We start from the raw sequence: 23,464 nt of genomic DNA, 5'->3' as shown, positions 1-23,464 counted from the left end.
TTAAGACACTGCATACCATGCTATGCCTTGCTTGAGATGTGCTTGACATATACTTTCTCTCCTCTTGTTCCTTGACCATAGAACATTGTAGATACTGAACTTTATCTGTGGTAGATCTTAACATTTGTTTTCTGGACACATGTAGTAAAATGGGTTTCAAACTCTCTCATTCCTGGTTCTCATTTCTTAATCCACTGATTAAATTTTCACTTTACTGAGAACGAATGAGGATATCAGAGATAAACAATCTCTGACAGTCTTTCTCCACTTTCTCTACTTTTTGCAGCCTAAGTGTTTATTCTTTTCTTGTCTGTTAGAGAAAGATGCATCCTTCATTTTCTTCTCTTTTTTAAAGAATAGTTTTATTTTCTTAAAGTAGTTCTACAAAGTTTATGATTAAGGTCTTGATCAACGTCACTCCTTTGAACAATCTCATCCACGCCTCCAAGCCCCCATCTTCCATCACTTTCCTTAATTTTTAGGTTACGTGTTGACTTTTTTCTGCCATAACAAATCAATTTATGTATACAATGCATCTTGATCTTTGTCATAGTTCAACATCTTCACTCCCCTTCAGCCCGCCTCTTTCCTTATTTTTCTCAATTCTCTGGTATATACCAGATAATTCTTGCTTCTATTCTACACTCCCCATCCTTGCAGGTACCCATTTCCTGTTCTCCTCCCTCAACATTTGCTCTTTCAATTACTGCCCTCCATTTTGTAGTCCCTACAGTTTGTCTGCCCTATGGCTCCTGTATCTACAAAGCTGATTCGATTGCATCCATTCTGGAAAAACACCCTTTGATCCTGCCAGCTTCTAAAGAAGTCTCCCATGGTCTTAGTAACTTATCCTCTGCATTCTTTCCATGAGGTCCTAAAAGGCTTCTCAGTATTCTTCTCCCATCTGAATTCTTTTGGGTATCTCTGTCACATTGTCCTGTTTTCTTTTCTTTTTTTTTCTTCTGCCATCTGTGATTCAGAGCTCAACAGTCTCCAATGTGTTCTCATTTCCTATTGAAAACCCAAAGTATTCACATTCCTCTATAATCTAAGAAAAAAACTTTTTAGTCATTCAACTATTTATTGAGCCTATATGTTGAGTCATACATATCTTTTATTCTAGAATGATCTAAGAACTCTAGAATCAGAGAGACTTAAAAAGCAAAACCTGTTCTTGCCCCTTTGGTCAAGTTATTTAACTTTTTGAAGTTCAGTTTTCTACATTCTAAGATGGGAATAGTTTAACCTATTTCATAGAATTATGGTGACCATTTAGTGAGGTAATAAATCAAGTAACAAAAGTTAAAAGCGAAGTTTGGCAGGGGCGTTGAGGCAGTAGATATTACACTTTCCTTGGAGAGGACAAGGAAAGCAGAACTTTCCAGAAAATTCTCTGTGTGTGTGAAAATGGATTGCACAATTCTTAACTGCTCTTCCTGTACTTTGGGTGTAGAAGAAGTGGGTGGCTGACAATTAGGAGCATTTCTGGAACGTGTTTTTCATATATCATCTCTATTTTGAATTCTATGTCATCTATATGTTTCCAAGTCATGTATGTTGTAGAATTCCATGTCACTGTTTGCTAAGAATGAGGTTGGGGCTGAGTTTCCCTCTTTATCCAAAGTGAAGAATGGTTATGATATCATGTTGAGCACTTGACATTTGTCCATTGAAGACTGGGGGCGGGTAGGGAGTTAGAATCTGTCTCCTACATGGATCATCTATCTAATCTTTGAACTAGGGTTGGGTTCTGCTTTGATAGAAGAAGAAGATGATATGGTGGTATTAGTTAACCCACACTTCCAGAGTTTGTTTTTTTTTTTTTAAAGAAGCCTGTGTGTTGCATGTGGTCCTGAGGTGAGCCATGTACAAGGGAGCTCGGTGGGATAATTTTAAGTCTTGTCCAAGAGTGATGCATGGAGCTATAAATACACTATAACAACAAGAAGCAGCTAGGATCTTGAGATGCCTAAGGACAGAGGGTGGAGGAAGTACCTGCTCAAATAGAGATCAGCATAAGTTCTAATCCTTGCTACACTGGAGGTGGTAGAAGGAAAGACAGATCTTGAAAGGAACCATGGCAATTTCCTCAGGAGAAATAGCTTCAAACACTTGTTACATCCAAAGCCCCACAAATGCCAGATTATCAAATCCCAATTAAGAGAAATCTTTCTTGTTCTTCTCCCCTACCCCTGCCCCATTTACAACCCTGAAGGGTTACACGTCATCAAGATGGCAGACAAGGAGAGGAAAGGGTAGAGGATCATTCCAATAGCTTTTACTTGATTCCTCTATGCAATAAACAAACTGTGTAGGAGATGAGAGGGGAAGAATCTCTGACTTTCACAAGGATGTTTTTTACTAGCTGGGTGGGTTGTTTTTTTTTTTTTTTGGTTGGTCATGGGGCTTGAATTCTGGTCCTGGGCGCTGTCTCTCAGCTGTTCTGCTCAAGGCTAATGCTCTACCACTTGAGCCACAGTGCCTCTTCTGGTTTTTTGGTGATTAATTGAAGATAAGAGTCTCACGGACTTTCCTGCCTGGGCTGGCTTTGAACTGTGATCTTCAGATCTCAGCCTCCTGAGTAGCCAGGATTTACAGGCGTGAGCCACTGACATCTGGCAAGAGTAGCTTCACAGGATATCCTTGGCATCAGTCCTTGAGAAAGATAATATCTACCTATTCATTCATAAACATTAAGCATCTAACTAGTCTGTGCTTCAAGCTATGTATCTTCTCTGTTTCATGGAATTTATCACCTAGCCAGGAAATTAGAATTTAAATAAATAATACAAGTGTGCAGAGAATAGCAAAATATGGAATAACTAGAGCCATTTGACAACAACAAAAAAATAGAAGATAGGGCCAGGCATAGTGGAATGCATCTATAATCCTAGTACTTGGGAAGCGGAGGCAGGAAGATTATGATTAGATTAGTCTGGGAAGTATAGTGAGATTCTGTTTCAAAAATAACACAAATCAACATAAAACCCAGAACGAAATTTCAAGGCAACAAGGGAATATTAAACACACACACGCTTTGTATGTCCTTCCCCCACAGTATAACCCCTGCTTTCACTGTATTTGATGTCGGTATAATTTGTGGAGGGGAAGGGGAAAAACAAATTGTTGAAATAGGGATATAGGTGGACCCATTGCAACAATGAGTGTACAAGTCATTATGTCGAAAATGAACTTTACAACTTTGGTGCGGGGGCGGGGGGGGATGGGGAGGACTGGGTGGAGGGGGTTGGGGGGGAGGATGGGAAGGGATGGGAAGGGGAAGCAAAGGAGGAGGCTACAATGCTTGATAAGAAATGTATTCATTATCTTGCCCATGTAATTGTAACCCTTCTGTACAGTATTTTCACAATAAAAATAAAATAAAAAAATAAACACACATACACACGTGTGTGTGTGTGTGTGTGTGTGTGTGTGTGTGTGTGTGTGAAATACCATGGTGAAACAACCCTTTGAATAATTAGTATAGATAAAACGTGAATGGCAGGAATGTAAAACAGGTCCTATTTGTAGGAAATACTAGGGGAAGTGAACGGAGAGGGTGAATATGACCAAAATACTTTATGTATGTGTGTGAAAATAGAACAGGAAACCTTGGTGAGATACATAAGGTTGGAAGGGAAGATGAGGGAGAGTGATAGAGGGATGACTGTGAGCAAGCTACTGTATGCATATGTAGACATGATATAACGAACCCCCCAGTGTAACTGACTGATAATAATAAGAAGTGATGCAGGAAAAAAAGTTGAAAAGCTCACAGGTTCTAAGTGCTGAGGAAGGAGCTGGAGCAGGTAAGTTGCCAAAAGTTACATCAAAGGTTAAACTGCTGACCTTAATTGCTTTCATGATTTAGTTTTCTAGTTTTCAAGCTCTACTTCCCATGAAGCTTATTGGTCTGGTGGAAATACCAAGCTCTCTAGTATCTGGAGCAAGAGGAGGCTGGGTAAGGAATATCTGTTTCACTATGAATGCAACAAAAAATTAGGAAATTAAACAAATAAGGAAATCTACAGCATCATCAAGACTCAGATCAAGATAGTCACTACCCCTTCTGTTATCCATAGCTATGAATAAATAGTAGAATTAATAAACTACCTTTCATCTTATCTTCTAATGGTAGGTTTATGTGTACGTCTAGGGCTGCGAAGGTGGCTCAGTGGTAGAGCGCTTGCCTTGCATGCATGAAACCCTGGGTTCGATTCCTCAGCACCACATAAGCAGAAAAAAAAAGCCTGAAGTGGCGCTGTGGCTCAAGTGGTAGAGTGCTAGCCTTGAGCTGAAGAGCTGAGGGACAGTGCCCAGGCCCAGAGTTCAGGCCCCACGACCAGACCCCCCCCCCAAAAAATAGTCTCTACTTCTAGAAATAGATGGGAAAGGCTTGGAATGGGGCTGAGAACTAGCAGTCAGTGAATGGCTGGTGAATATGTATTTGAAGCTGTTTCTTTTCTTTTTTTTCATCTACTGAGTGTTTCAGTAAGGTGATGTACCCAGCAGGTGTTCTTCTTCTTAAAGATATGGTACTCCAGGACCTACTTTCTTCCTTTTGGTCTATCCTCCCCTCCAATTATAACCCACAGGATGTCCAGATTCTGCCTCTAGGAGGTTAAGTCAGTGTTTTGGTGCTCAGAGTTGGTTCTCAGACCCATATTTCCATGGTTACCCTTGGAAATGCAGAATCTCTTAGCCCTAGACATTGGGAGTCAAAATTGGTAGAGAAACACTGAGTCTGAGGGCAGCCTCTAGGGACCTGCTCTCATGTTCCTGTGGCTTCTTCACTCACTATCTTTCCATGATGTACCAGAAACAACTGCCCTATGGACCAACCCTGACTCTTCAGGTTTTTTTTTCCCTTTTTCCTTTTTTTTTCCTTTGGTCATGGGGCCTGAACTCTGGGCCTGGATGGTATCCCTCAACAATTCAGCTCAAGGCTGTCTCTCCACAGCACCACTTCTGGCTTTTTCTGCTTATGTGGTGCTGAGGAATCATACTCAGGGCTTCATGCATGCAAAGTAAACATTCTACCACTGAGCCACCTTCCCAGCTCTTTTCAGGTTCCCCCCCCCCAACATCCTGGTTTCCTGACTCATTGGCGATGGCAGAACTGGGAGTTTTTGGTCCACAAACTCAGATGGTTCAAGTACATTAACTATGTGATCTCAGCCTATTGTTTATCTCTTTTGATTCTCTGTTTTAGTCTAGCAAAACTTGTGACCATATTCGTACTTCCCTGACCCTGTTAAGACAGAGTGAGATATGGAATGTGGAAGTAGACCCGTGTGATGTCTGCATGGCAAGGGAGGACCAGTGGTTTACCATCCTAGGTTGTACATTAAAGTCACTGAGGGAGGGAGCTTTCCCAACGGCCAGTGTCTGTCCAAGTTCAAGCTTAGATCTTCTGATTGAAGTAGTCTTGGGTTGGGTGGATTCTCAGGCATCATCTCTCTTGGTGATTCTAAAGTGTGGCCTGGGTTGACAGCACTGGGGAGAGGGGGCTATTTAGTGAAGGGAGTTGCCTGGCCCTCTCGCTGAGAGGTCCATTTTCACCTTGGACATGGAGTAAAAGGTAATTCTTAATCACTAAGAAATGCCTTAAAATGTTCCCATCACCAAGGAGTAGAAGAAGGTGAGTCCCCTGGCAGTGGGGGAGGAAGAGGACGGAGGAGTAGAGGGAGGACAGGACCCTTAGCACAAGGCCTTCTTGAGAGTGGCCACACCAGTTCTGGGCCAAGACTGAAAACAACCCAAAGAGTACGAGACCCCTGAGCTGAAGGGCTTGACCCAGAACACACATCCTGGATCTTCAGGGTAAAGTCCACAACAGCTTCTTAATTAGAAGAGCTGGAGGACAGGTGCCAAGTCTTACCAAGCATTCCTTGTTAATTACTGTCTGTGGGGACAAAGCATGGTGATTTGTGCTGACCATAGGCTTGGGTCTCTCTCAAAGATGTCTACTTCCTTTATCTGGTCGTAAAGAAACCCTCCAATGCTACTTTCTGCAGATATCATGCCCAGTGCACCCAGCTTGATCTTGAGAACAAGGTTCCAGTGCCCAGAGTAGGCACAAAACACTCTTGGAATTGATCTGAATACCTATTTCTACCAGGCAGTCTATAGAATATGAAGTCATTTGGAAGTTGATTATTTGCTGAATGTGAGAAAGCTCCACTAGGCACTCATATTGTCTTTCTTTATACTCATAATATCCCTTCATACAAGGTTTCTTTTTAAAAAATTATTAAATAGTTGTACAAAGAGGTTACTATTCCTTAAATCAGGTTATGAGTACAATGCAGAGATTTTCACCCTTGTTTTTTAGAGGAAGAATCTAGGGTTTAGAGGAGGCAAAGTAGCTACCCATAGACAGTTAGCCCATTCAATGCAGAACTGGAACTTACACCTGGGTCTCTGCTCTTTCTGCCAAATGTCTAGGGCATGGATATGTACTATATTTTTATAGCCATGAAAACTTTGGGACATATTGTGACAATTTTCTAGATAATTGTTGTGCAAAATGTATTCTGTGGCCTGGGCACATGGGGCTTACACCTATAATTCTAGCTACTCAGGAGGCTGAGATCTGAGGATCATGGTTCAAAGCTAGCCTGGGCAGGAAAGTCTGTGATATTCTTTATCTCCCATTAACCACCAAAAAAGCCAGACATGAAGCTGTGGCTCAAGTGGTAGAGCACTAGCCTTGAGCACAAAAGCTCAAGGACAGTGTCCAGGCCCTGAGTTCAAGCCGTAGGACCAGTGTGTGTGTATGCACACATGCACCTACACATGTGCGCACACACACACACACACACACACATACACACACACACAGAGTAGACCAACAGCACTGGATCATCTGGAAACTTACCACAAATTGAAAGCCTCAGGCCCTCCCCCTGGCTCCCCTGTATCCGAATTTATATTTCAATAAGATCTTACTGAGAAATATTTTCATACTGAGGAATTAGGGAGATAGTAGATTTTAAGCCCTTTACAACATTGTCTCTGAGAGCCAATTAACACGTGTGTGTGTATGTATTCACACAAATATGAGGATCCAAAATTATATTTATAAGAAATAACACTTGTAACAATAAAATTTTTGATCCTTCTGGACATATCCTAATAGATATAGGTCATAAATGGCAGCTTTTGACTAATAAACTCTTTTACATGCAGACAGCAAGGGAGACAAGTGAGAAGAGACGCCCCCAGGAGCACGCCACCAGCAATTATATCTCCTGGCTCCAGCTGGCCCTTTCACAAGGGCCATTTTCCCCTGCCTCTCAGTAGAGCCTGATAGACTTTCCAATTATGTGATTCCAGTGTTTGTCATTTTATTAATTAAAGTCCTGTATGTAAAGCAGGAGCAGCATTGTGGCCAGACCTAATGCTATTATTTGTCTCATAGCCCTTTCCTCCTCCAGAGGTAATTACTGCAATTTTATGTCTAGAATGTGTCCTGGTTTGGCTATGCATATCTCGTGGCAGCTTTAGCACCATCTCTTGAACTCATAAGAAGATACCGTAATGGGATTGAAGCTGAAAAGACCACAACAGTACTAAATAATATCCACATTGCATGCAACACCCCCAAAGGGAGGAAATACTTGTGGAGATTGCTATCTTTCTTCAAATTTCTGAAGGTCAGTGGGAGTTCCAGCAGTAGAGATGAAACCAAGGCTGGGTCTCCAGTGTGTATTTCACTTCAACAGAGGGAAATAGGGCTTAGTAGGCAGAGCTGCACAAAGATGCGCTTGCTTGGGGGTGTTGACAGGTACCCTACATACTCATCCCACTGAGGGAGCACCTGCAGAGTCTGGACAACCAGGATTGGAATCGTTATCCGAGACATTCATACAAGTTCTGGAAGGGGATCAAGATTCTTCACTAACCTAACGTACCACAGCATTGTGATTCTGGGTGTGACCTTGTAATTTTAAGAGTTCCCTGATTTCAGCATGGTATCTCATTAACGTTAGCTGAGACTATTGACTTATTGCAAAATCCAGTGCTTTTGTTCACCATGTTCTAATTTGCCTGGAAAAAAAATAAACAACAACTCTCTAGCTATAAATAACTTAATGAAAAATCAACCCACACAGCAAGAAGCTGGCCGAATGTATTTTTTTTTTTAATAAAAGGCAAATGAAATGTGATGCTTGTAAGTACTTGCAATTACCAAAGCTTAAAGAATGCTGGACTCCTGGTCATGCAGAAGACTTAAAAGGCCAGGATCCTTCTGGAAGATACTACCTCCTGTCTTTCTTTTTTTGAGGAATCACATCAAAGGCAGGGACCACCTTGTAAGGATATGGAGAGAAAACATGAAGATTATGCATAAAAATAATAATCGGCATTCGTGGCTGGTGAGGTAATAGAATTAGTACTGATTTATTTTTCTTCTTTGATCTTTCCTGTATTTTCCAAAATTTCCACCAGCAAACACTTAGGACTTTGACAGCTAAAGAAAAAACTATGAAATAAAGGTGAGGTACATAACTATTACAACCATATTTATGAGGAATAATATTGATTTATGAAAATATAAAATTAAAGATAAGAAGGCACAAAAAGCTTATATGTCATGACATAAAATCAGTCTAAGCTCTTTCTTTATCTACAGCGATGTTCAAAGTTAAACCCTGCTTGACTGGAAGGAAATATGCCAGCTTGGTAATAGGAGTTATTTTTGGTGGATTGTGGGCAATTTCTTTTTTTATAAAATTCATGCTTTACTGTATTTTCCTAATGCTCAAAACTGAAACTAGAGTACTTTTATAACAGGAATAACAACAAATGCTATATTTTTAAAAGGCAGTAAAGGAGGATTCTGATAGTCTTGGAAAGAGGAAAAAGAGAGGAGGACTGAGTTCTTTCTGAAGGCCCCTAGGACGTACTGGGAGCTCCGAGGGATGAAGTGGACAGTGCCGTGGGCAGAGCCTGGGCTATGGAATTAGAAGGCGTCTGGTCTTATTTATTTATTTCAGAATATCTCGGAGTGCCAGAGTTTCCATCTGTAAAATGGGGCCAACAATTACTCTCCTTGACGATCTATCATAGTGGCTTAGGTTATATGAGCTCATGTCCATGTTAACAAAGACATCGGATTCCCAAAGATCTGATCCTTTTTTTTTTTGCCAGTCCTGGGGCTTGAACTCAGGACAAAGGCACTATCCTTGAGCTTCTTTTGCTCAAGGCTAGCACTCTTCCACTTGAGCCACAGTGTCACTTCCTGCTTTTTCTGTTAATGTGGTACTAAGGAATCGAACTCAGGGATTCATATATGCTAGGCAAGCCCTCTACCACTAAGCCACATTCCCAGTTAAACTGTATTTGTTTTTGTTTTCTTGTTTGTATTTTTTGTTTTGTTGTTGGTTGTGGGGCTTGAACTCAAGGCCTGGGCTCTGTCCCTAAGCTCTTTTGCTCAAGGCTAGTACTCTAACACTTTGAGCCACAGCTTCACTTCCTGATCCTTTATGTTGAGAAGGGTAGGCAGGGCATACTATGTTAAGCTAAATAGCATACGCATGTGCATGCATGCGCGTGTGCGTGCACGTACACACACACACACACACACACACACACACACACACACATTCATACACTACCAAACACAAAAAAAGCCCTTCAGAACAAAACAAAAAAAAAACCCAAACTGAAAAACAATACAAAAAGCTAGAGTAGGATCGAGTGGAAGATACTATAGTAAAAATTTCAATCTGGGAAAGAGTGCGGGAACAGAAGACACTGTATGAAAGGAGCTGTACTCATTATAATCCCTCTCTATACCACTTTTATAATAACAATAAAGTAAATTAAAAAAATCAGTCTCATTTCTTATCTTTCAGGTTCCTTGGAGAATTACCTTTCTAGTATTATGGAATGAAAAAAGTGATCTTTTCTTCTGAGGAACACTGTAATGATATGTGCAATTTTGAGTATCAACATGCTCTGTGCCTCAGTTTCTCTGTGTGCATTGAAGCTGGGGCTGAGGAATGGTTTTATCATCCTCTTTCAGAAGACCAGGATCAACTCTGTGCAATGAACAAGCTTGTATGACCTTCACAGACAGCCACTGGAAATGGCACAGACTCACGGAGGCACAGGAAGATCTGCAGAGACCCAGAGTCCCCAGAGTACAGCCTTTGACATCTTGGGAGGAGCTGTGTTCTCAGTAGGGCACCGCTCTACATAAGGGCCATCACTGGGAGTCAGAGGGTCTGCAATGAACAGGCCTGGGGCTTTTTAGTGGGACCCAACTCTGTGCCAAGGACCACAAGAATTTTAACCACACATCTGAGCGTAGACAGAACGCTTCACATGCCTCTGCTTCATGTACTGGGGGAGGTATTAATTTTAAATGGCTCAAAGGTACTAAATTAATTATGTCCAACTGCAGTGACAATAGCTGTTGATTATCTTAGCCCATTAGCCCATATCCTTGCAGAGTCAAGCACATGAGTGGTGACAGTGCTGAGCTCTGGACCTTCTTTCTTTAGAAGCTGAGGGAAGAATTTCTTTAGCTCAGAGCTCTCAGTCGGGACTCATTGTGGGATCGTGGAGACTCAATGAGGAGTCTTCTTGCTAACCCCTATCCTTGAAGGACTGCGTAATTAATTAATTAATGATTGGTTAAGTGGGTCTATTAGGCATACCCTCCTGGCACTACTGCTAGTAAAAAATCAAAACCAAAAAACCCAAAAAACCCACAAACTTCCAACTTGTCCACATGTTGCTTGCTGATTGACTGGGAAGAGAAATCAAAATAAATGAGAATGTACAATGTCTGTAGTAGCCACTTCCTGGAGTCTGAGCAAGGCACAGAAAATGACAGTGATTGCTCCCACTCACAAAGTATTGCAAAGGTGATGAGGGGTTTTCACATTTTCATCTGGTGCTGGGCACAATCTCACACAGCAAGTAAAACAGTGTTATTGTTTTGTTTGTTTTGTTTTTCCAATTAGTTGGATGTGACTTGCTTAAGGTCAGATGGTTCATAAATGAGGCAGAGCTAGGATTTAACCTCAAATGACCTCAGTGGAGTCCAGTTACCTTAGAGTGTTTACAGATTTGGCCTTGGAGTTGCACAAACCTAGTTTGCATTGTGGCTGGGTTGCTTGCTAGCGGGTTGACCTTACTAAGACATACAGATCCTGAAACCCTAGTTTCTGCATTAGTAAATGGGATTTACAATTCCCCACTGTCTGTTTTGATAATAAGGGAATTAAAGTGAAATGCTTAGCATAGAGCCAGCCTTCTACCAGGGGGTCAGTATTTTTTTTAATTTTTTAATTTTTATGCTGGTACTGAGGCTTGAACTCAGGGCCTAAGTGCCTTCCTTGAGCTTTTTTTGCTCAAGGCTGGCACTTTCCCACTTGAGCCACAGCTCCACATCAGCTTTTTTTTTTTTACTCAAGCTGGCTTTGAACTGTGATCATCGGACCTCAGCGTCCTGAGTAGCTAGGATTTCAGGTGTGAGGCACCACTGCCTGGTTGGGATCAGTATTTTATATGCACATCTTGAGTTGTCTTTACTGACACTAAGAGTCTCTTATCCCAGCCCCAGACTAAGGAAAGGCCATTTTTTTCTCTCTATGGTATAGAGTTAGGGTGTCTGAGGGGTCTAATGAAGACTTTGGGTTTGTGTTTCCTATTGTGCAGCTGAGTAACATATAAATGATCTTAAAGCTAGAGACTATGATACTGAAAATACATTTCCTGAACTTTTCTGTTGAACTTACCCAGCTCCTGTGTGGCTGGCCACACAGTTGGAATCAGTACCTGCTGATTCACCATGCTGCTGTGCCTTTGGAGCCCCTCCCTGACTTGTCCCTCTCACTGGATGTCTGACAGTTCTTGCAGCCAGTCCAGTGGTCCAATGCCCCAGTTTGGGCTCCTCTTTTGTAGAATGGGGAAGAATCACTCACTTCCAGGGCAGACATGGGGAAGTAGAGAGCAGCACTTCCTACATAGCGATGTTTGTTACAGATGTTTGGGAGACTTAGAGAGGGCCTCAAATCCAGATGTTCCCAGTGAGTCTTGATGGAAAGCCACTTGGAAAATGCTTTTAGAACCACTTCAGCCCCTGCCTTCCCTGCATGCCAATGCAAAGCTGCACACGCTTAGGCTTGCTGAGATTTTTGTGCCCATCACTGGAACTGTTGGCAGTGACCAAAGCCAAAGTCCTCCTAGGCTTTCCAGTATGCTGTCAGCGTCAGGGTGGGGCTTTCCCAGGGCAGGGAAAGGGCAGCCGTCGTTGAGACCAGCTTCAGAAGTGACCAAGATAGGGTTGGTACTCTTCAAAATGCACCATGCAGGGTCCTAATCATCACCAGGGGATGAAGAGAGGTCACACAGAGTCTGTGTTTAGAGGGAGGCTTCAGGAAAAGGATCTTCCCCTGAGCTTCTTAAACTGAGGACCATTTCCCTCCTCAGCCTTGCTGAGAGTCCTCAGAGCTACATGACCAGTAGGATATTAAAGCTGAGAAGAAGGAGGTAATGTACTCGAGGTCTCCCATCTAGAAAGTGGCAGGATTTCTCCAAAGTCTCTGTGACCCCATCCTAGCTCTTCCCACTGTACCATCCTCTTTGCCTTGGTCTCACATGCCCAGCCTTACTTCTCTGGGCATGGGGGACATCATGGCTCTTGGCTCATGGGGCAGGAGGAGGCAGCCACTGGGGCCCCATTGCTGCTCTGACTTGCTCCAGGTGTCAGCACTACCCTGTGGGAGCCAGAGGGACCTAGTGCTTCCTGTTGGACCCCAAATTATGTTCTGGGTAGAGCGTGAACAACCTAGATGGATGTCATATGTTGGTACTAGATCCTGACCCTGGTCCCAGGGCAGGAAGAAGGTATTTTCCAAATGGCTTTCCCCTCAAATCTGACTGCATGTTCAGAGACCAGCGACTGTGAAGACAACCCCTGGCAAGACCCTTTGGATATTCTTTTTTTGGTTTTGTTTTGGGGACAGGGTCTTTGCTAGAGAGTCTAAGCTTGCTCAGAACCCACTGTGTGGCCTGGGCTAGCCACAAACACATGAAACTTCTGCCTCCGTCTTCTGAATACTGAGATACAGGTATGTACCACCATATCTGGCCTGATTTGCTTTTAATCAAAGCAATCATGGAAGCCTCATGCTGGACTTCCTCCTGAGATGAAGAACAGTCTGTTGTGGCAGACCAGAGAGAGAGAGAGACAGAGAGAGACAGCGAGAGAGAGACAAAGACAGACAGAGACAGAGAGAGACAGAGACAGAGACAGAGAGACACAGAGAGAGAGACAGAGGCAGAGAGAGACAGAGAGATAGAGAGACACAGAGAGAGAGGCAGAGACAGATGATGATGACGATGACGATGATGATGATGATGATGATGATGCCTTGAAATCTCTTCTAGATTGGCACTGGTCCCTAACTACTTATAAAGGTTTATTTATACCAAGTATTTATACAGCACTAGTCTGCCCTCAGCCAAGGTTGACCCTAGGCAGGATTTGTTCATTCTCCTACTGGTCAGCTGCCAGCCATGGCACAGGGGAGATGAGTGAGCATCCTCCTCCATGGACATAATGTTTTGTGTAGAAAGTAGACTGGTTCTGGAAATGACAACCTGGTTTAAGATGAAGCCCATGAGGTCTCGCACTAGCTTCTCCTTCCTGATCAGCTAATATGAGTTATACTACCCGGGGCTGAGAACAGAGCACCTACAATGTGGCATTTGAGTCCCATGTGTGAGAAGCAATGGCTCCCCTTTGGATACTAATAAGGTGATATTAGCCTCTTGCCTCCAGAGATGAAAATTGACTCTGAATTAGCTGACTGTGATGCCTGAGGCTACTGAGTTCTACCAACTCCTCCTAAGGCTGAAGAGTTGCCATCTGCAGAGAGATAGAAAGAGCATGAAGCTCAGAGTCAGTCTTGGGGTACCTTTCCCCCATCTCCTGCAAGTGAGGCTGCTCCCATTTCTAGGACAGGTAGCAAGCATCATGACCCAGATCACAGGTGTGTGTGTGTTGGCGGTGGGGGGGAGGGGCGGCAGGGAGGCAGCCCTGACCTGTATGCTCTGCTCAGCACAGAGAGCTGAATCAAATATTCCTGCTCACTCTCCAGTGCTTGTCGGGGGCTTAAGGGAGCTGCTGAAGGCAGAGATCTTTTACTTTTGGTTTTCTTCTCTATCTCAGCCATCTTACAATACTGATGATCCTTCTTATCCTCCACTTCTTGCCTTTCCACGGAGGATTTTTGTCATTGAGTTTGATAAACTTTAAAAACACAGTGGTCAAAAAAGTTTCACTTTTTCCCTCCTGAAAATCCTATTTGTCTGTCTGCAGGGAGAAAGTGGGGCAAGTTGAATAAGCCCAATCCACACCACCATGACTCTCACCTTATTTTGCTTCTGACTCACACTGAGAGGCTGCAGGGAAAGGAAGGGTCTTGTTTCCAGAAGTGGTCACCAGCACTCTGAAAAGCCTTAGCAAATCAACTAGAGAGCCATTTACTGAAACAACAACAAACAACAAAATCCCCAGTTTTCTAGCCTTCTCTAGGGGCCTTAAGAGGGCTCTGAGCAGGCTTAACAAAGGGCAGAGGGCAATTCCAAGTGCCAGTGTTCTTGGCCACGTGCCTCTGGGCCACATCCGCTGCCTTTAATAACACAGTGTGGGTCTTCTTCCTTCCAGGCTACGTAACCCACGCAGACCTGCAGGGAACTCACAGCCTGCCTTCCACCCTGAACTCAGCAGTCCCAGAAGCCAATCAAAGTTGACTCATCACTTGGGTTGGGGTGATCTCAGGGTAAAAAGGTCTGTTGATGCCAGTGTGTGTGTGTGTGTGTGTGTGTGTGTGTGTGTGTGTGTGTGTGTGATATACAAGTGTCAAAAGTCTAGTTAGTGGCTCCAGTTCCAGCTAGAAGCAGACCATTACAAACAATGGTGGTCCACGCCCCCAATTGCTGAGTCCCTTATATTCTTGCCGCTTTCATATTTTGGAGGGGGAAGCAGATGAGGGAAGCCCACCTCACAAAATCCCCTGCCCATTCCCACCTCCTGCCCCTGGGCCTTGTTCTGGCCTGAGAACACAATTTAAATTATTCTAGTCACAGGCAGGCTATTGGAATAAAACAGAATTTCAAACCACATGGGGCTTGTTGAGACAGTCAAGCTTCCAGAATGTGTGAAAGGCAGGGGGGAGAGGCAGAGACGGCCCCTGCCACTAGCTCTTCCTCTTTATTACTGGCAGCTGAGATGCTGCACACATCCGAGAATGTCTTAAAGCCAAGGCAGACTGGTGCAGGTCTGACAGTAAGCGAGCACATGAAAGCCACTGGAAGGCTCCCCTCCCCGGTGGCAACTTTAATTATTTGAACCGGAGGCTTGGTGAAATAAAAATAAAAATAAAATAAGAATCAGAATCTATTGTAAGTGGTTCCCCAGTTTGCTGCAGAGAAGAGGTTTTTTGGCAGGGAGAAGCCCCGCTCCTCTAAAAGAAAAAAAAAACCACAACAATCCACAGTGTCCTCTGTTTGTGGCTAGGCTAGGCAGAGGTCTTTAAATATTCATGCCCTACTGTGCAGAGGAGGAGGCAGGGCTTGCAGAAGCAGCTGGCAAGAGAGAGGTGGCAGCAGTGGCTGGAAGAAGGAGGTGGGAGTTGGCACATTTCTGGAATGTCCTGGAATTTGGGTTGGCACAAGTTGTACTCTGGCCCTCTCCCCATTGTTGGTGGGCATCTAACTGGGTTGCATTGTTCTCTCAGTCTCCATGCCTTCCATTCCATCATTTCCAGGCAGGTGTTCTACCATGTGAGCCACACCACCCTTACTCTTTACATTTCCTCATTTCGAACCTCTTTTCTGACAGTGTTTCTAAAAGGTTGGTTTAACCACCCAATTCAGGGGCCTGTGAATTGGAGAAAAACTCTCTATGGGTTTGGAATAAACTGAATTCACATTTGGCAAGTATACCTACAAACAATAAACCTCAAGTTTCAGTGTGCAACCAAATTACTGAGGGCAGACTTTGGAAACATAAAGTCTTGTCTGCACTTTGTGACGTCATTCAGGAGGTCCAGGGTGGGGCTTAAGAATAACCATTTATTCCATACTTCTCTTACTAGTTAGCTGGCTCTTCGATTTGAAAGGTAATTCAACAAAGACAATCCCAGTTTTTCTGTGGGAATCCATTGATGGTGGTGGGGTGTCTTGAGGGGGCATGTTGAGGTATTCTGTCATACATGAAGGTCCCGTGGTCCTGAACTGGTTTGGGTTTGGAGAAAATGCTCTGTGGTGGACACCAGCCCTGGAGCCCGGGGCCAGTCTCTGTGGAACCAGGCTTCATCTAGAAACTCTACCCAGAGCTCCGTCTAGTGCCTACCTTCCTATACTTAGGTCAAATGCCCCTTCAGGGCTGGTGGTATTTGAAGTTAGCCCCAGTTAACCCCATGGTCTCCCATAGTAATGTACTACCTGCTTCTGGCCAACCTGAATGAAGGGAACCACTTTCCTGATTTATGCACTGAGGATTAGGATGTAATAAGTCAGGCCTTACAAACCTGGAAATACATGTAATATATGTTTCCATTTTGGTTATTTGTCTTTATCTTAAAACAATTTTTTTTTGAAAAACATTTCTGCCAACATTGGGAATGCAAAAACCTGCCAGTATCAGAAAAATGGTGTGTAGGGCAGAACTTGAAGGACTGTAACGAGTATAAACCTATAGAAGTGTGAATGGTGTAAATGTGGGATGGACTCCCCTGCCCTTCATTGTGCCCGCTAAACCAAATTCCTCAAAAGGGCAGAAAATAGCAAAGATAGCCTGGAGCAAATGGTACTGGAGGAAAAACAAAGTAAAAGAAAACACCTGTTTCAGCTATTGATCAACTCAAAGGTTATTAGCGAAGTGATGGAGTATTAGAAAAATATCACTTTTACCTTGACATTTCTTTTTTTTTTTGCCTTCTGAAATGAGGCTCATGTTAAATCCAGTGAAGAATAAATTTAAAGACCAAATGCTTTTGAGGATCCTCCTGTCCTCTCAGGTGGGCCAACCATCTGTCCTCATAAGACTTTCTCTTAGGAAGCCTTCCTTTCTAGGTACCTGCTCTGAGGCACCTGAGAAATATCAACAATGACTGTGTAATTCTACCATCTGCATCAGCTAGCATGGTTTCTCAAATACAATTTAATTTAATGAGCCTACTTTTTTCCTGCCCAGACTTCTTCCAAAAAGGATTTAAGGTAGTTCAGAGATATATAAAACCAAGTAAGATGACATAAAGTAGAAAAAAGGGAAAGAAAGCTGGGGCAAATGTTGAGTTATAAAAACCAAACCCAGAGCAAGGCAGCAACACACTGCACATCACCAAGTCCTGTTTTCTCAGGGAGGGAAGCCTCAACTTTAATGTAACGATTTCCTTGATGATAAGATTGTGCTTCTTTCATTCTTTTTTGTTTTATGTCTGAGGTCTTAGTTCACAAAGATCCCAAAGGGCTTCAATTTTGTCCCTTAGCATGAGAATCATGACTGTATCTCTGTTGCCTAAAGACTTCCTCCCTGGGATGTCTACCAGCCAAAGAAAGAGAAGCAAAATGATGGTTGGTTTCACAATGTCCACAACTTGAAAGACAACACATTGCTCTGAGGAGGAGAGCTAGTCTTTAAACTAAGCCAGGTATTTCTACTGCGTGTTTCCAGAAAGACAAGATTGTCCAAATCTAACCTTAACTGGATTTCTGTTGTGAGCAAGATCTGGGTGCAAGCAGCCGCTGAGAGCCTGGAGTCCGATTTTTGACTAAAGCCCTCTTCTTTCTCCACTTTTCTTTTGAGTGTTTATGAAGCAGGATGCCAGGCATTGGTAAAGCACAATAGTGCTCACTTGGTACCACATGCTTTTTTCAAGATTAGTTAGCTAGCTATGTTTGATTTATATATTTACTTATCTAATTCTCACCTCTTTGGGGAAGGCACCAATAGTGTCTTCACTTTTTAGGTTAAGTTCATTGAGGCCCTGAGAGGTTAATTTACTGCACAAGCAAATAGCAGTTATATATATACATACATTACGTTCATATACACACACCATCTCTCTTTCATACATGCACACATACATATACATATGCTATATTTTCTAAAATGAGAGCAGATCTTTTCCAGCTATGTATCTGACAGACATCTAATAACCAGAATATACAGAAGATTAAAAGACTAAACTCCCAAAGAATCAATAACCCAATTAATAAGTAGGCCAATGAGCTAAAAAGACACCTCTTAGAAAAACAGCAAAACATGGGCAGTAAATGTTCACCAACCCTGGCCATATAGGAAATCCAAATCCAAATAATGTAATTCCATCTCACTCCAGTCAGAAGAATAATCATCAAGAATACAAACAACAAATGCTGAGCAGGATATGGGGGGAAAGGGAACCCTAATACACTATGGGATGTAACCACTATGGAAGTCAGTTTGGAGATTCTTCAAAAAACGAAAACCAGAACTACTCTATGATCCAATGGTACCACTCTTGGGCATTTATCTGAAAGAATGCAAGATATAATAAACCCATCTGTATACTCAAGTTGATTGCATCGCTACTCACAAGACAGACAAGTTATAGAACAGCCCAGATGCTTTACAACTGATGAATGAAGCAATCTGATATATTTTTAAAGATAAAGATTCTGTAGGAAGTTTTTGTAAATTATTCGTATTCCCTTCTTCTCATTTTGTGTATTATGACATATAATTTCTGGGTCACTTAAATCAATATCCTACCATATCAGTACTGGTGAGTATTACTGTGTTTTTGTTTGTTTGTTTTATCAGTCATGGGGCTTGAATTCAGGGCCTGGGCACTGTCCCTGAGCTTTTTTGCTCAAGTCTAGTGCTCTACCACTTTGAGCCACAGTGTCACTTGTATTTTTGTTTGAGGTTAAGATTCTCTGCAGATAGGATTTTAACTATGCTGTTGGTTGCAGTCGGCCTAAAACACTGGCTATGTTTTCTGGGTGGGAGATGCCCTAGCATGTAGGCTGCTTGATCTGTTCAGGTTCATCTGGACATGACTGGGATAGGAGGAACTTTGAGACTTGCCTCACAGGGAGAGTTCTTCATTGGCGCAGGAAATGTAGTACTGGTCACAGTAGCATTTTCAGAAGTAGGGACATCAGTAGTGCTGAGCATCAGGGAATGGCCTGAGTAGAAAGGAAAAGAGTCACAAACACACCAGCCTCATGAACTGAGGGCTCCAGGGAGGCAGAGTTAGTGGATTATACATGATTCTTACCTAGCCTAGAAACACCTTTGAGGACATTGATTTCTGACCTACATTGGATAAGGAATCCCACTTGCTATTGTCAACAATGCCAAGCTAATGCTAGTATTTTAATCCCATGTGGTATAAAGTTCTTAGCTAACTGTCTAGGAGGATCCTGCACCATGTTTCTGGTTACCACCTCCTCAGTGTTACAAGCTCACCATCTTTAACCCAGGAGCAGCTTAAAGCAGCTAGACTCTGCAGCACCTCGCCCTCCTACAGTCTCATGACCTCTGCTCTCTTTCCCCTGCTCCAGAGTCAGCCTCTCCAGGCCCTGTCTAGTGAGACTTACCTCTTCAGTTTTTCTCAATGTCACTCAGGCTGAAAATCTGGGAGATTCTGAGCTGCCTATCCCATCTGTAAACCTTTGGGAACTGTGGAGCATTTTAGAGATGAGACCCAGAGTGAGCTAACAGAACTCTAAGCAGCCCTAGCCCTTCATTTCTGTCTTTCTCCCTCTCTTAGTAAAGTCTGTTATTGAGTTACTAACAAGTGTTATGTTTGCAACAGAGTTACCAAGACAGACTGAAGAACTCGGTAAGCATAAGCAAGAGTCTTAGAAGCTGGGAGGGTGACTTGCAGACAAGCTATCATGTGAATATGTGTGGGGGTCACAATTGTCTTCAAGCTGAATGCCTGCCATTCTGGAATGGGACAGGAGCTTAGTTCTGAGGGGCTCTATGGTGAAACCTCGATCCATAAAGAGAATTCAGGGAAAGAAAGGCAAAGACAACTGCAGTATGGGCTACAACTATTAATCAGGGGTGGGTTATTCCAGGAGGCAGTGACAATTCTGACATTAGTGAACAAAGCTGGATATAGGTATTTGCTTTGGTGCTGTTGGGTTGGGGGTGTTCAAACTAGGAGCAGAGATAGGAAGATCATGTCTGGTTTGATATGATGTCTCTCTGCTCTAATAATAATCTGGTGAGTATTGTTGTTTAAGGTTAAGATTCTCTGCTCCTTCCACAGATAGAGTGCTAAGATGACACAGTGTATTGAGGAGGCTTGGAAAGAAGTAAGAGTTCTTGGGCCTTGTGCATCTGGTGAAAGGCTCCTGTGGAACTCTCCTGTAGTCATGTAACTTAGCTTTCTTTCTAATGGGGCTATCATGAGAGCATCCTGGTTCAAAACAAGCTCTCTCTGACTCAGCCAGCTTTGAAGATGGAAAGCAGAGATGTGTTGGCTCTGGGTTCCATCATGGATGAGCTGGATATTATTCTATCACATACATTATTATTATTATCTCCTTAATCCACAGGATATATAATTTTTTTTGGGTCCGGTTGTGGGGCCTGAACTCTGGGCCTGGGCACTGTCCCTCAGCTCTTCAGCTCAAGGCTAGTGCTCTACCACTTGAGCCACAGCGCCTCTTCTGGCTTTTTTCTTATGTGGTGCTGAGGAATCGAACCCAGGGCCTCAGGCATGCAAGGCAAGCACTCTACCACTGAGCCACCTTCCCAGCCCCAGGATATATAATTTTTGCTTTGTGGATAAAAGGGTTTTACTTTTACCAAGAGAAGGCAAAATGCAGATGAGAGAAGGAGAGGGGTTTTCACCAGTCTTGTCTTGCCAAGAGATGGGCACCCGGGGACAGATCAAGGCCAGGCCAAGGCTGAATGGCTTTGTCTCTCTAGTGGCCTGGCATTAGGAGCTATGCTGGCCTCACAAGTCCTCTCTGCCTAAACCCTCTCAGGCTGGCTTCTCTGAGTTGGAGTTATTCTATTCGAGCGAGGTCCCATCTCTTGGGTGTGTGAAGCCCCCTGGTTCCCCTGATAACCAAACAGAGCGGTGGTGGAGGAGGCTCAAGAGAGTGGAGGGTAGGAGATGCAACTGAAGTCTGAGGTGGGGGCAGGGAGATAGCTAAGGGCTTCAGGGAAGCAACCAGATACGAGGTAAGAGTCAGAGGATATACCCCTAGAAAATGACACAGGCTTCCTTCCGCCTGTCTCCCCAGTCATAAAGGAGACCTATGGCATTCCCTACCTCCCGATCAATGAGGTTCCTGAAACATGGTAGGACCTCAGCAAACACTTGTTAAAGGAATGAATTATTAGTATTGTTGCTGTCATCTTACAGTTGATCCCTCATAGATGTTCTCATTTTAAGTAATGAAAAGTAACAATGGGTGTGGCTGGAATATAAAGCTCAAGGAGGGACTGTGTGTAAGCACCCTAGGTCAGCTTCCAGGGCAGCTGCTGCAGGATGTGGCAAAGCCCAGTTGCTCTGGGGTAGGACCCTAAGTGTCTGGCCTATGAGGATAGGCAAGGAAGAGAGAGATGGTACCTTGGTGTTCCTGGTACCGGGAATCCTTGATGCTCCTGACCTGCCAGCGGGGGGTGTGGGGTGAGAGGATGCCTTGGGACCAGCCGCAGAAGTCATTCTCAAAGTTGCAGTAAAAGCCAGCAGGGAGATTACCTGTGGAGAAGCACAGATACACAGTTGTTGTCAGGACTTCTAATGGCAAAACCATGGCAGCAACAACAAGCCAAATGAGCCAGGCATGACCAAAATACCCTCATTAGTAAGGCCTGCTCAGTCAGATCAGAACGAGGTCCCTATGCCGTGCCCTAGTTGGTATATATGTAGGATGACAATGTCCTGACTGTAAGGTGAAAGGCCCTGTGTAAATCTTGACTCTTCTCCCTTGCTAGAGTGACTGGAGGACTCTTGCGTCGGCTGGGATGTTAGGGGAGGGGCGAGGGCTCTGCCAGCCTGGATCCCTGACTGCTTGGGTGGGGCAGAGGCCCCTCCCACCCGAATCCTCATTGGTCCAGTGCTACAAATGCTTTCTGAAGCCATTCATCTCGAAGCCATTCACACTTGCATTAGGGAAAAGTTCGGGGTTGGCATAACCAACCTATCCAGATCAGACAATCCCAGGCATGATGGCCTCCTCCCTATAACCTATTGATTTAGCAGAAAGCATCCATAATCCTTTTCTCATACTCGTCTGGGCTCAGGACCCACTGAAGAGGCCACAGTCAGCTCTCTAGACTACCTATTTCCCACTGCTCATAGCGGGAGGAAGAAAGAAGAGGGCTGAAGAGGGCCCACTTTCACCAGCTTCCTCTAATATGGCTCCAGGAAGGCCCCCAATTCCAAAGAGCTGGCAGGCCATTCAAGGCTATTTCAACAGCCCCCGGCAGCTCCAGGCCGAGCTGTGAAGAAGCAGGACGATATCGCCACACAAGGGGAAAGAGCTCTCTTAGCTGAGACCCACAGCTCTCCACGTCCTTCCTGTCTCAGCCTTTGGCAGCAATAGGCTGACAGAAAGTACCCTGACGCTTCCTGGCTGTGACAGCACCTTGGTGAATTATTACTCATTTCCCCCTGATTCTCCACGCGTTTCACACAGAGGCAGAATTATAAATTAAAACGGGCTGTCACTGATGTTGAGGCTCGTTTCCCATTTATACCCCCCTGAAGAAATCATTTCCCCCCCCAAGCCCTGCATGCTCCTCTGATTAAAAATCCAAACGCGAAGGAGATCTTTCTGTTTTATTTTTTACTCCCTCCCTCGAGGGATCTAACATCCACTTCTTTGGCAGAACAGAAACCAACTGGTGTCTGGGAGTGACCTTCCATAAAGTGTCCTTCACAAGTGTGCTTTAGAAACTGAGGACCACAAGGGAAGATTCCAGTGGGTGAGGGGCTGGTGAGGAGGGAGGCAGGCAGGCCTGGGCTGCGCAGCGCAGTGTAACATCTATCTCTCTCCTGGTCCGAACTAAGCCTGACTTAAGGGTACTGGCACCAATGGGATTTCTGACGTTGGGTTCCTGTCCCAGCCTCACCACTTCCTGGCTGTGTGACCTGAGGCCAGTCACCTCCTTCCTGAGAGCCTCAGGCTCCTCTTGTATAAAATGAAGGAAAGTTAGTGTCTATTCAGAGTACAGGCCTTCAGACAAAATAAGGGAGAAGGTGTGGAACCACCTTGTACATTACAGAGCTAGGTAAGTGTCAGCCAGTCGGCCCTGCCCTGGAGGTGGCAGCCTAGACAGGTGGTGGGTGCCCCTCTGAGGAGGTCTCCTGGGGAAGAGCCTGGGTCGCCACTCTGCCTCTGTCTTCCAGGAACAAGGGAAATCATCAGCATCTCCTGGAAGCCCATCGCTCTCCTCGCCACCAGAGGATCCAGGGTA

The 23,464-nt window shown here is 44.0% G+C and overlaps 1 protein-coding gene across 1 annotated transcript in view; it reads right to left on the bottom strand.

Annotated features, from left to right (window-relative positions):
* The window catches only part of Alk (anaplastic lymphoma receptor tyrosine kinase), a 716,643-nt gene that overhangs the window by 100,702 nt on the left and 592,477 nt on the right, over positions 1–23,464 (bottom strand). The window contains exons 7-8 of the mRNA XM_013013560.1: positions 21,612–21,743; positions 19,103–19,203 (exon numbers count right to left, since the gene is read on the bottom strand). Coding sequence (XP_012869014.1) covers positions 19,103–19,203; positions 21,612–21,743 — 233 coding nt within the window. The remainder of the gene's footprint in view (positions 1–19,102; positions 19,204–21,611; positions 21,744–23,464) is intronic.

Source organism: Dipodomys ordii, unplaced genomic scaffold (genome assembly GCF_000151885.1).
Source record: "Dipodomys ordii isolate 6190 unplaced genomic scaffold, Dord_2.0 Scaffold20, whole genome shotgun sequence".
NCBI lineage: Eukaryota > Metazoa > Chordata > Mammalia > Rodentia > Heteromyidae > Dipodomys > Dipodomys ordii.
Note: the sequence above shows the minus strand (reverse complement) of the source record. Positions and strands in the feature narration are given on the sequence as shown.